Genomic DNA, 14,211 nt, shown 5'->3' on the forward strand with positions numbered 1-14,211 from the left:
GACTCTACAATAGTTCGTCATGCTTTGATTTTAAAAATGAATTAGACAAATCAGGTCAAAGCAATGTATTTTTTTTCCCCATTCCTATGGCAAGTTTTACACAGTGTAAAACATTTTTAGTTCTTATTACCCCAATCTTAGCCATTCTGTGTTTCACGACTATGTATGTAAAGTTTGTTTTTTTTTAACAGCCACCCTCCAGTGGCTTACAAAACTGTAAGTTTTGTCAGTTAATTTTGCAGTGAGCTTCTCTAACTTTTTCATATATGTGTTTCAAAGTACTAATAGAGATCACTTGATGCACTCACCCATTTTACAGATCATTAACCTTGTATATTGGACTGTCTGATATGAATTCATAGCTTTGGATCAGTTTGAGTTGCCATGGTCGTTTTTTAAACAAAAAGAGGTGGCTTTTAATCTAATGAAAAGTAATAGTGGTAATTCCGTATGTCCGGTTGAGGATCTCTCTCATGCTAATCCCTCATGGCAGCATTTCTTAGGCCAGGTGTGTGAGGCAGCTCCAGTACAACTGCTGAGAAGTGTTTAGGCAAACAGATGTGCTTGGCTGCTCTTGACATACTGGCATATTCCTTTCCTTCCTTCTCTAACAGAGCTGTATCCTAGTATATTTATAGGCAGTCCTTTTCCTGAATGTAACTTTGCAGTGGGAAATGAAAGAACATAGGTTCTTTTTCCTTTTTCTGGAAAGCTTTTTTGTATGTAAGTTAGCTTTATGTCTCAGAGTAAGATGGTGTGTGGTAATGATCCTATGGATTATTTAAAGTATATATAAATAAAGCTTTTCTTTGTGTAAAAAGAAAAACATTATACATAGTCTTTGCTTTCCAAGCGTCTCCCATTTATTTCAGGTTTTTTTTTTTTTTTTTTTTTTGGGACAGTTTCACTGTCGCCCAGGCTGGAGTGCAGTGGCGTGATCTCGGCTCACTACTATCTCCGCCTCCTGGGTTCAAGCAATCCTCCTGCCTTGAACTCCTGAGTAGCTGGGATTACAGGTGTATGCCACCACACCCAGCTAATTTTTGTATTTTTAGTCGAGTTGGAGTTTCACTGTGTTGGCCAGGCTGGTCTTGAACTCCTGACCTCAGGTGATCCACCTGGCTTGGCCTTATTTTTTATTTTTTTTTAACCCCCACACTAATGGCAGACATTAGTCCTTGGTGAGTACAGGGAAGGTAGAATTGAGTACATTTCTCTGAGCCTACAAGATTGATAATAATTGTTAGTGGACAGTGCAGACCACCTTACAGCCAAATAACTTGACAAGGATGTAAATTGTTAATGTTACATAAAAGAAGGGAGGTGTTGCCATTTAGTTACAGAGGAGCCATGAGAAGTTACTCCATATGGAACTGATAACTAATTCTAAGGTTGATGTGATCAGGGGCTAGTAGAAGGAAAGAAGAAAGAGTTTTGCAGATTGAGAGCAGAGTTGGGGTTTCTTGTAGTGAATGCAGCCTAGGGGAAGATGGGGTGTGGAGTGAGACCAGACCATTGAATGCAGTAAGTTTTTTTGTCACTTGAGCCTTAAGAAGGTAGAAGCAATTAATTAGAAAGGGACCTATTAGTTCTGAAGCCAGTGAGTAGTAGCTGTAAGAGTTAAAGAATGAGGAAAGAAATGTGAAAAGTGGCTTAACAGTCAAAGACAGGTTCATTTTGGAGAATAAACCTGAGAGGAGCTTCTGGCTGATTTTGGTCAGGAGCACTCTCTATTACAGACTAACAGTATTACTTAAGGGTTTAGGGCAAGAGAGCTTATCACAGGCTTGGAATGTTTCTGTGTGGAGGAGAAGTTTATTGTGGGGTTGGAATGTTTTGGAGCTGACATCTCTCCAGCCAGAGGGGAGGTTATCTCTGGGCTGGCATGTCTGTGGTCAGAGAGGGGTTTATCTTAGGGTTGGAATGTTTCTGGTTGGAGATATCATTAGCCATTAGGCTGATGCCCTTTGGGTTGGATTTAGGTGGTTTTTGATCAAGGGGAACTTTAAAATGGTGGTGCTTGTCCAAGATGGTGGTTCTCCTGCTCTGTCAGTAGCTAGGCTATGATGGTGTTAATGTCATGAAATATAGTATGTAGGAAGCGACAGAAAGGAGAGGGCATGTTGAGTCGAGTAAGATGAGTAAATAATTGATAACTAGAGATCTGAGATGCGGCAGTGGGTATAACAGGGACTGAAACACAGGAAACTAAGAACTTTGGGTTGTTCCAAAATTGTGTAATTTGGAGCTACAGTTTTTATCTAGGGAATTGAGTTTCTTCTGTTTTTACTTGAATACCAAGGTAGGAGTATGAAAGAATGATCTACTGTGGTGGGAAGAATTCTCTTGCTTGTCCCTTAAGATGATTAGTATGTTAAGTTGATGTTGCCTGAATGCTGAAGCAGAGTTATTTAGCATCTGGGACCTTGGAACAAGATAGGGAAAGCTTAGTCAACTGTTCATTCCTGAGCTACTGTTTTACATGGATTCAGGGATTAAATCTCTGTTGAGTCCATCTTTGAGTAGAGAAATCAGTTGGGGAATTCTGAATGCCTAAATAGTTGGCATTGAGATTTCTTTTTTTCTGGAGTGCCTTTTGGGTAGGTACAAAGATCCTGATGTTCTGCAGAAAGTTTCTTGGAATGTACTCATTTGTGAGGACTTTCTTCATGATTGTCTTAGTTGGTCTGTTGGGGCTTGTGATGACTCCCAATTGCTACTTCTGTGCTTTTTCTTGGCTCTCAACGCATAAGACAAATGAGGCAGTAGAGGAAGTTGCCCGTGTTGTCAAGCATCTAAATTATTCTAAGACACACTCATTCTGAAGGGTCCAGAGGAAGTATAAAATGAGTGGCATTATGGGCTGGCCGTGGTGGTTTATGCATGTAATCACAGCACTTTGGGAGGCCGAGGCAGGGGGATAGCTTGAGCCCAAGAGTTTGAGACTAGTCTGGGCAACATAGTGAGGCCCTGTCTATGCAAAATGAATGAATGGGCATTATGGTCACTCTTCCTAGATTTGATTGCCTGTGCCTTTACTTTTCAGTAAATAATACGTAGACTTTCCTGACCTAAGCTTTATGAAGATCTCAGGTTGTGATATGGAGGTAGGAGGAGGTTAACTCTCTCTATAGCCACTGCTTTCCTTCAAATCATTGCTTTTTATTTAAGTGTCTTAACGTGGCATTTTAAAAAGCAACCTTGGCCAAGCATGGTGGCTCATGCCTGTAATCCTGACACTTTGGGTGGCTGAGGTGGGAGGATTACTTGAGCCCAGGAGTTGGAGACCAGCCAAAAAAAAAAAAAAAAAAAAAAAAAAAAAAAAAAAAAAGCAATGCTTTACACTCCAGTCATTGAGAGCATCAAAAATTATTTTCCAACCACTGCCATGTCAAATGTAATTTAAGAAAGCACCCTTCTTCCCTGAAGAAAATGCAATTTGGTTTACTTTATTCCATCTCTGATTAGTGGCATTGGTTTTATTTACAATTAGAAAATAAAATGTGTTTAGGGTACAATGTAATGGCAAATTGTCTATAAGAGATTAGTTTTCTTTTTCTTTTTGATTAGTTGAAAAGGTCATTGTAGTAGCATGTTCAGGCTAGTCATCTTTGTGTATTTCATTTATTTCCTCACAAAATATTTATTACAAATATAGTAGCATGTGGCAAAGCCGTTTCTCTTTTTTGAAGACATGTGAACATCTATCTGAATAAGATACTCAAGATTTCATCTTGATGTGTGATCTTGAGCAAGCGGTTTCTTTTATCTAAATGTCTTCATCTGAATATGGATAATCCCTTGGAATCCTCCCCTCCTTCTTCAGGGACTCTGAAGAAAATAATTTAGGCTTCATCAGATTCTTTAAATCATTAGAAAAATAATCAGAAAGAACCAAAGGGCTGTTTTCCTTTAGCCTAAAGATATTTACAATTTAATATCATCTTTTGGAAAAAAATTTACAATAAAAGATATATGCTTTGTCATTTATTTATTTATGCAGTGGCTTTATGGGCCCTGTCTTTGTTCCTTAAAGGTAAATGCCATTGTTGTAAAATTTCTTTTTCTTTTAAAGACTGTGTGTATATCGAGAGTCGGAGGCCAAACACACCGTATTTCATCTGTAGCATTCAAGACTTCAAACTGGTAAGCGTTTTTAATGTGCTGTTCACTCTGCTCTGTATTCTCTCTTTTTCCAGTTCCATTGGCTATCTCTTATTGTTACTCCATCGCTGTTGACGTGGTTACCAGTTCATCTTTTGAGTGCTAACTGCCTCATGGCAGTAGCACTGAAATGAGGGTTACTAGTTCCATCTTTTCAGCTTTGTAACACTTACTCTCATAATGCTTATATTGTAAACAGTATTTCTGAAGTTTTTATCCCTTTAGTAACTGTTTTGACAATTTCATATAGTCCCTTGAATTTCTGAAGTAGCTTGTTTCTTCTCAGCCATTGTTAAGAGCCTGAAGTAAAGTAAATTCAGTAAATTGATGAGTAGGGGAAATAGTATAAACGGGTCAGAGAATAGTTTCCAGTGGAAACCTGTCACTTCCTTCAATATTTCGGCAAGTGTGGAGTATATGTTGAAATTGTTGTGGGGGTTTCCCAGGGTAGCGGTTGAAAGAAGTCTGGCTTGGGCATGGTAAAGCTGTTATACTTTCTTTCCAGTTTTAGTGCATGTGTTGCAGAAGTGAGGACATAGCTTCTGTACTTTCTCATTAAAAATTCTTCCTGAATATTTAAGTGTTGATGTTCCTCATTATGAAATCGCTTTTTTAGGGCCAGTGGTTCTCACACTTTAGGCTTTGGATCCCTGGATGTCTGCAGAGATTTGGCAGAGGTCTGCAAATAAATATGCTAAGCTTTATATAAATAAATTGATCTCACACGTCTGGACAGCGATTTTTCAGCCTGTTTTCAGTATGCCTTTATGATTTTTAAAAATTTCACTTATTTAAAAGCAATACACAGTTAAGAACCACTATTTGTTGTTGTTGTTGTTGTTGTTGTTGTTTGAGACAGAGTCTTGCTCTGTCACCCAGGCTGGAGTGCAGTGGTGCAGTCTTGGCTCACTGCAGCCTCTGCCTCCCGGAAACAAGTGATTCTCCTGCCTCAGCCTCACGAGTAGCTGGGATTACAGGTGCGTGCCAGTATAACCGGCTGATTTTTTTTTTTGTATTTTTAGCAGAGAACAGGGTTTCACCATGTTGGTCAGGCTGGTCTCCAACTTCTGACCTCAAGTGATTTGCCTGCTTTGGCCTCTCAAAGTGCTGGGATTACAAACGTGAGCTACCATGCCTGGCAGGAACCACTGTTTGTTTGTTATTTTCCTCAAACAATTGGTATTTGAAATACTACTGAAGTAGTATCATTTGGGAATCTTTTGAAACATTTTGATCTTACAAGGGATCCTAGTACTTTGAAGATTGTGAACCACTGTCTGTACTCTCAGGCGTAGAGAATTCCTAATTCCTTAGCTTTGTAGAGATGTGTATCACTGTCTGTGAATGCTCTTATTTCCAACACCCTTTGTAATTTGACAGTATTTGTGTTCTGACATATGTTGTATATATTTCAATCTAAAGAAATGTAGTTTGAAAAGATCTTTCTCTGCATCTCCTTTGTTTTTTATCATTTTTAATGGCCCAAGTACCAAATTAGTATATTCAGTAAAAAAAAAAAAAAAAAAAAATCATGTATTTTTCTTTGTTAAAAAGTTATTGCTTAAGTTATTGCATGCTTACTGTTTTAAGATGAAGTCAAATGTGCTATTTACTTCTAAGATGGATCTATTCTTGATAGGCGGCTTTTAACTTTCTTGGTTGCATTGCGAGGTGGCCTTGCAGTTTAATCTTGCAAATCAAATGCTTTCTATCCAGTTTTTATGTCTATATGAATTTTTAAAAACCATTTTTAGAGGTCTTTGCTACTTATTATATCTTTCCTTCGAAAGTGTTTTTTTTTTTTTTTTTTTTAAACAGATACAGCACTGACACCTGAAATACGGGTGTAGCCTTATTCCTGAAGAGTTTTGTTTTGGTATTGGCTGCTGCTACTGCCCTTTTCCTGCCCATTGTCTTTGTGTGTGATTTTTACTAAACCAAACATCAGTGCACTGTGAAAAATATATAGCTGTGAAATAAAATTGTAAATATTTTTAATTTACCTATTAGATCTTGAGCCCCCTTTGTACAGTTTTTGCACATTAGCAGTTGCCTTCATGTTTGAACAGCATCTCTTATGAAATGCTGATTACAATGTGATAGTTGCTGTTCTGGGCAGAGGTTCCTGCTGAGTTACGATAATTGCTCAGGGTATTAACAGTAATAAAAGCTGAAGCTTCTGTTGTCAGTATTGGTCTAATACAACACATTAAAGCAGTCTACAAAACCAATGTGGGAAGTAGGGTGCAGTATGTTTAGATACCTTTTTCTAAATCACACACTGCTGTTTCTCATGTTTTTGTTGGAGGTTCTGTATTCAGCACATCCTCATAGTTGTGTAAGAACAACAGATGATGAAATATTTGCTCTGGGAATAAATATAGTTATTTCCACTTTCTTATTTTCTTACTTCTCTGTACTTATTAAAAGATAATCAAATAGATGAGAATGATCAAGATTTTTTTCTCCTTCAGTTCACTGAAGCTGTAAGGGTAAAAGATGAGCAGAAGGAAATAAGCTTTGTTTCTCTGCAAGATTTTAAAAAGAAGAAGAAATTGAATTTGATTTTGCTCACAGCAAATAACATGACTAGTGGACCAATGAAAGAAACAAAAACCCGATAGCATTGAAATGTTGAGTAATTAGATATTTTATCTTTTTAATAATCATAAAATAAAACGTTGGTTTGGGGTTATAACTGAGAGATGTGTTTCATTGTTTGTACTATAAATGAGAATCCCTTTGCCATGGTGAAATTTTGTGTATAAAGTATGTTTGGGCACTGTAAAAGTAACTGGGTGAATGCCCTTTATGATACAGATTAGTAGGTACAATTACGATGTTAAAGACAACAAAAGCTAATGAGGTGAGGCGTGGGGAGGAGGAGACATCTACCGCCAGTCACCGAGACTAGAATAATGGCAGTGTATTGAACCGAGGGCCTTGGGTCACATTTCATGAAATAACTCTATATGAGATAAGGAGAAGGGTCTTTGTATTTTATGTGGGGACCTGGGTTGTCTTCTCAACTCTGCTGCTGCGTTCCCTTAGAATTGAGTCTGTGGTATAGAACACAGCTGCCTCTATGTCCTGATCCCTGTCTGTTGTCCTGCCAGACTACTAAACAGCCTCCCCTTTCACTCTCAAAAATGTCCGAGTGTGGATGATAGGTTGTGTGGTTATCTTGCCTTTGGGGATAGGATCCATGGCTTCTGCTTTATTAATGTTCAACCATCAAAACACATAGGGACACCACCGTCCTACACTAGTAGGTGTATTTCGAGCCCACACTTCCACAGCGTAGGTGGAGGCTATGAGGTTTTAAAGGTAGGAATTATGTATTCTATTAGGAAGCTTTCATCCTCTTAGGAAGTATTCATTTGGTTGGGCTTATTTACAGACGGAGAGGTCTGATTTTGTTTGAATGCGCTGACCAGAGTATTTATGGAAGAAGTAGTCAAAAGCAGGCGCCCAGGCGAGCGGAAGAGGCACGGAAGAATTATGGACAGCGCGCACTTAGAAGCAGGAGAAAGAAGTATTGTTGATTAAAAAGGTCGCTTCACACTGTACATTTCTGAACTAAATAGTAAAATAGCCGGCAAAGTCTTTATTTAGCTTTTTGAAGGACTAGTAATACGGAATGACAGTCTGTGATCCTTGTGGCCTGGCATGAAAAGATTAATTGAGCCAAATTTCATTTTTAGAATTTAGAGTTGAGAAACTGAGAGACTGAGGTAGTTAGTAGAGGGGAAAGGTAAATAGATAATCAAGAATTACCCCTAATATATCTGTAAAAATTAAAAATAAACAAAGAATTACCTGAATGACAAGAACAAGGTTAGGGCTGGCATAGGCAAGCTCACTTGCTAGGGTAGGAAACTGGGAAAAGCAGAGGACAGGGAAGCTGTGGGAAGAGCAGCATACTGCCAAGGGAAGTGTGTGCACAACCGTCTTTTCCTTGACTCTCCTGGGTCCCACTGCACTGATGTTCTTCCCACAGGATTCTTAGATTATCCTGTTCGCTCTGAGTAAAGAGCTCTCATCTGGGCTAGCTTGAGTGGATCTTCATGAATTGCAATGAAAAGAACCTAGGTTAACATCTCCAACCCTTCTGCTGCCCTCCCGTAGCTTTTATAGGTCACCATGTGACTTAGTTAGTTTTAGGGTTTTGTTCTGAATGAGTCAGTATCATTGAGGAGCATTATATCACAGAGTGCAAATAGGAATGTTTTGGGCTGTAATCAGGGCCTTCCACAGGCATTTACTGAATACCAGCTTTGTGTTCTTTATGGAACTCAGCACCTAAAGGGAGATTGAAGAAGTATAAAATATTGTTCATTCCCTCAGTGATCTTAGATTCTAAGTGGACAGACAACTTGTGGCATTATTGGATGTCAGTCTTCTTTGGAGAACATTCTGAATAGGATTGACAAGAAGGGCATTCATTCACTTTAGTTCTAAAATAAATGATTTCTTTTGTGTGTTTACAAAAAACAATAAAATCATATTTTTATGGAAACCCAGGCATTAAGAAGTATAATACAAATAATTTGCCATCTGGAAATAATCATGGAGTCCGAGAATGCTAACAAGGTCATGGAGACACTGATTTTCATTCCGTATAACACTGAGGAGCTCCTTGTATAGTAAGTAGTTCCTTGTAGCAGTTACTACCTTTCTTTATTCACAGATAAGTAAGCAAACTCACTCCTGTAATATTCTCCATGGAAATTCAGTGTGGATTCTTGCATTGCTGTCATTCATACAGTAGAGGAAAACATGCTTTTGGTTTCCTAAAGTTACATAGGTGTTTCAGCTGTTACTTATACCAAATGAGTTTCTAGGTAGTATATGTAGCTATAAGAACTATTTAGGGTTAATAACATTGATTCATTTTGGTTCCTTAACTGTTTTATTAAAACTTGGAAAATTGTCCTTAAAGTTAAGCCAGATACAGAGATTCCTTAGAGTTGGGGGTGATAGTTAGGGATGTTAAAGTGTTTCAGGTGATGGTTAGCTGGGCTCGACATATTGTTACGGTTCTGCATAGATGAGAATGCCACTGTATCATTTGTGTCCCTAACAGCCTACTTTCTAAGTGCTGGTTCTGAATGTGGAATAGCTAAGGATGCATACTACTAGTTACCTTGGAGAATGCACATTTCCATTATTGCTGTGAATGTGGGGGCCAAGTTATTTATCGTTTAATACCATATCCCTCTCGTTTCATTGTCAAATGTGAGCAGTTGGAGGAAAAACACTTGGAATTTCTCTCTGATCCCTGGTCTGTACTCATAAGTTGTTTGCTACTCACTACCCTTTATTCATGCCTTCCCCGACAATACAACAGCAGAAGGGCTGCAGAGAAGTTAACTTCATCTTAGGTTCCACTTGCCATTGAGATTGCCTGCCCTCCACCAAATTTATTTTCTTAAAAATTCATTAAAAGTAACAAGAAGCTATTTCTCCTCCTTTGTAATAAAAACTTACTGAGGATGAGTAATTATGTCTTCTTTTCTTATTAGGACCATAGATGATGCTGGTAGATATCAGATAGCGACTTAATTACACATACTCTTTGTGCACACATTCAAGTGTACACCCAGTGACTTAATTTATCAGACTTACGCATTATCGGCCGCATTTCTTTAATCCCAGCTTGGCTGTTACCACTTAGCACAGAAGGTGTAGTGTATGGACATTTCACGGAATGGGCATTCGTTTAAAAGGAGGTAAATCTTGTATTAGAGCCCTTTTTTGGTTGTGGGGGTGGGCAGGAAGGTCCATATAATTTGAACATGGCTAATTCAGAATTTAGGATCTGTTATTCTGGGATTGAGATGAGGGATGGTAGATTGCCAAGGTTCAGAGCTCGGACTTCGACATCAGGTTGTCTGAGTTCACATTCTCCGTCCATCAGTTGCCATCTTTCCTGACCTTGGGAAATACACTTAACCCTCTTAACTTTCTTTAGTTACCTGTGAAGTTGGGATATAAAGTACCTACCTTGCCAAGTAGATTGTTTTTAGATTAAAAGGTCAGACTTACAAAGTGTCCAGTGCCCCATAGAATGACACTGATTCTGATGTTGATGTTTAGTTGGTACCTTAGGTTTATGCTTTTTATTCACTGATGTATGTATTGTGTGCTTAGCACATTGGCTGGCTGTAATGTTCACAGTAAGTATTTATTGAATACTGAATGAAGTAACATTTAAGTGGAATAAATTCACTGGATAAGTATTTTTAAAAAACTTTAGTAGTAGTTGTTTGATACAGTGCATACATCAACAACAAATTAACATTCTCTTAAACAAGCCAAAGAAGTCTACTCAATTACCTTTGGTTAGCCTGCAGTGCGTAATGTATAGAAATAATAAAACTTTATTTCTTTTAAAATACTTGAAGGAAATTCAGTTTCTTGTTTTCTTCACGAATTTGAATGAATGTAGCCTAAGTCATAACATTTTTTAGGCATCATTATATTGTTTTGAGTTTTCCATATGACTGACTTTCAGCAAAGATAAATGAGGGCCTAGTATACATGTGAACCTCCCAGAAAAGGCCAACTGTTATGAAAAATGCCTTACGCTATGATGATTTGTTTCTGTGTGACACGTCAGTTGTTTCTGTTTTTGTTTTCGACAGTCCTTCAAGGTAGGCCTGCAAAATTGAGTATTTCTTTCTATAGCTCCTTCTTCTCTTTACTTTCTTGGCTTGTACCATATAAAAAGGTCAGTATCACCCAGTTACGCCTTTGTGACTTGTTGTGTAGTGTTGGATAATGAAGTAAAAACTTTAAAGTTCGTTATCAAGTATTTTCAGCTATTATATCCAAGGACCAAGTGGCCTTTTCGCATATAAATTTGTGATTTCTAATGTTTAATTCTTTAAGAGGCAAGAGTTAGGATGGAATTCTTTTTTTTTTTTTTGGAGACAGAGTTTCAGTCTTGTCACCCAGGCTGGAGTGCAATGGCATGATCTCAGCTCTTTCCAACCTCAGCCTCTGGGTTCAAGCAATTCTCCTGCCTCAACCTCCCAAGTAGCTGGAATTACAGGCACCTGCCACCACCCCCGGCTATGTTTTTGTATTCTTAGTAGAGACGGGGTTTCACTATGTTGGCCAGGCTGGTCTTGAACTCCTGACCTCGTGATCTGCCCGCTTCGGCCTCCCAAAGTGTTGGGATTACAGGCATGAACCACTGCATCAAGCAGGATGGAATTCATTAGCCCTGAGTTTGATGGACTCAGTCAGAGGAGGTTGTATATCTATACTCCCCTCCTGCCACAATTATGGAGTAATGGTGTTGAAAGTTTTTTGAACCACCACATCCTTTTTGCATGATACTGATGTCAACCTCTAAATGGACAGAGTGGTATTAACATAAGTGGAAATCAAAATGAGGCCTTGGGAATAAATAATCCCAGCATTTTGCTGGCCCCCTTTTCTGAGCTTCCCAGCAATTTGTCTTCACTCGTAGCTGCCAGTCAGGGTCGGGCACTTGGGATTTTAAGTTTTAGTGTTTAACTACTACTGTGAGGTTGGGTAATTCATTTTCTTCTAATTTACTTGGGTCAAGGGACTCTAAGAAACTATTGAAAAAGTTTTGTTTAATTATATATATTTCCATAAAATATATTTCTGAAAATGTTATTTACTAAAATTGTTATCTATATGTGAAATTTTTTTCAATGCAGAAAACTAGGTATTCTAATTTTAAAGGAGCTTAAGAAAGGTTGAGACAATCTGATATTTGCAGCCATCTACTGTGCAAGAATATTGGTAAAGTCTTGTTCAAACTTAATTCTTTTCAATTGGAAATTTGTAATTTGTATGTATATATGGATGCTTGCATTAAGAACCAACTCAATAGTCCAAGAAAAACCTATTAGAAGTACTAAAAAAAAATTAGGGAAACAGATACTGTCAACGCTTTCTCATTTCGTGTGTGAGAACAATGACTTGTTTTGAAAAAAATGCCTTTTTAAAATGCATAAAATGTTTTAATAATTACTTGAACTATTTGCATGTTTAAAATAATGCCAAAGTGTCTGGAAATGCTTTACCAGGTGTTTTTGATTTAAAACCCTTAATTTGAATTTAAGGATTTGAGTGGTTTGGGCAGTCATATTCCTAGTGGAAGAGATTATCCAGAAGTCCATTTTTATTTTGATGCTTCTGGCAAAAAATATTGAATATGCTGTACATTCAAGTGCACAGTGAATCTTTAATTTGGAGTTTGCAGTGTTGGTGATGGTGGGGAGAAGGTGTGTGGTGAGAAGGTTATGGCTGCTGACACTCTGTCAGCTATACTATCACTGAGGCCATGACAATCAGAGACTGACTGCACAGAAATTTTAGTGTAGAACCCAGGATGTACTCTAGATGGTCATCTTTAGAAAAAGAAAAGAAAATGATCATGATAAAACATTCTGAACATTAGCTTATTTTCCTGGTGTTTGTTTTGTTTTGTGTGTGTGTGTGTGTGTGTGTCTATGTGTAGGGAGCTTAAGAGACTTACAAAAATAGTTAATGAAATATATTAAAATCTTTGTTTACAGAAAGTTGTTAATTGCCCTTTGCTTTTCAAAGGGAATTAATATGGAACAGGACGCCCTAATAATGATTTAATTTTAAAAGGTTGTTCACCTGTAATTTTTAGACAACCGTAAGACAGGTTCTTATATAAATATTGGGATTTTATGGATTTTTTTAGTTCATTGAAAACCACATGAAATTGGTTTAAAAATGTTATGTGCTCTTTAAAATATTTGAAAAGGAACATATTCAAACTGTTTTCTGAGGTATACTGTGCTAGCTTTCAGAAGTTGCTCTATAGTCTTTTTTTTTCCTGGTTTTTAAATGTTTTCAAAGTTAATTTTAAAAAAGACACGTGATACATACTAAACTAGTTTTGCCTATAAAAATAAGTAATGTCTTTCTGGAACTTTATGCTCTGTGCCTGTTCATTATACTCACTTTGTGGGCGTTTGGAGAAAATTATAACTCATGTGAATGTTGTCTTTTTCCCTCTGTTTTGGGGCCTTTGTCTATTTACTTTGCCTTCAGCTTTACACAGTTAAACTTGAACTTTGAGAAAATGGCAGGGCCTTTCTTTGGCCACCCAAATGCCCTATTTCCTTATTAAGTACATGTCTTATGTCTCTAGCTTCTGTCATTAGAAACTCTTCTGAAAGCTCAGTTTGTCCACTTGTGATTCATTTTACGGTTGTGTTTATCTGACACCATTGCATTTCTGTTTTTATTATAAGCATAGCATGTTGCTGTTAACTGTGCTTTGGCACTATCTCACATCTTAACTTGGTTATTTTGAGGGGCACACACCACACTGCTTTATGATAGGACCTGGATTAAAGTGTGGAGCCAGAAGGGTCATATGTTTGTTCACACTGAAATAAGGTAACAGCTTTGATTAATGCAAAAAGGTTAACTTTAGTGGTAGAACAAATTATCTGAGGTTTCAGAGGTCATCTGCTAAAGAGTTTTTGCAGATACCGACTTGTGTGCTGCGTGCCCCTAATAACCAGGGCATGATGGGGCATTGGGCACGTTAACTTAAAACTGTTTTCTTTTTTAGGTCCACAACTCCCAGGCCTGTTGCAGATCTCCAACTCCTGCTTTGTGTGACCCCCCAGCATGCTCTCTGCCGGTGGCATCACAGCCACCACAGCATCTTTCTGAAGCCGGGAGAGGGCCTGTAGGGGTAAGGAGAATCCCGTTTTTAAAAGCTATCAGTATTTTATATCCCATAGGGTATAAAATAGGAATAGTACCTCCCTCCCCAGAGCCCCTTTTAAAATGTGCTGTATTACATGTGTTTTTAAAGGAGTAACAAGTACATGCACAGAGGAAGCAAAATACGGGACTTGCCTTACCCCTCTAGGACAGTTCCAGAAGTTAGCGGGGTTTGGTGGAAGGGTATTTTGGCACCAGCAGAGAGCATGCTGGGCTGCTGCAAGGAGCAGGAGCTGGCAATCAGCAGCGAGTATGGATGTTGGCAACTGAAATGGGGAAAAAAGGGGGTAA

At 38.1% G+C, this 14,211-nt stretch overlaps 1 protein-coding gene across 21 annotated transcripts in view; it reads left to right on the forward strand.

The window, feature by feature from the left end:
• The window catches only part of RERE (arginine-glutamic acid dipeptide repeats), a 466,431-nt gene that overhangs the window by 192,849 nt on the left and 259,371 nt on the right, over positions 1-14,211 (forward strand). For 9 of the 21 annotated variants that reach the window (XM_054556896.2, XM_054556910.2, XM_054556908.2 and 6 more), the window contains 2 exons: positions 4,076-4,146; positions 13,763-13,888. The exons of 1 other annotated variant lie outside the window; for it this stretch is intronic. In XM_054556896.2, the coding sequence (XP_054412871.1) occupies positions 4,076-4,146; positions 13,763-13,888 (197 nt within the window). Of the gene's footprint in view, positions 1-4,075; positions 4,147-7,564; positions 7,718-8,688; positions 8,811-11,861; positions 11,947-13,762; positions 13,889-14,011; positions 14,208-14,211 lie in introns of all 21 variants that reach the window. 11 more of the 21 variants (XM_054556977.2, XM_054556916.2, XM_063720104.1 and 8 more) reach the window with 6 other exon arrangements.

Source organism: Pongo abelii, chromosome 1, assembly GCF_028885655.2.
Source record: "Pongo abelii isolate AG06213 chromosome 1, NHGRI_mPonAbe1-v2.0_pri, whole genome shotgun sequence".
NCBI classification, from domain to species: domain Eukaryota; kingdom Metazoa; phylum Chordata; class Mammalia; order Primates; family Hominidae; genus Pongo; species Pongo abelii.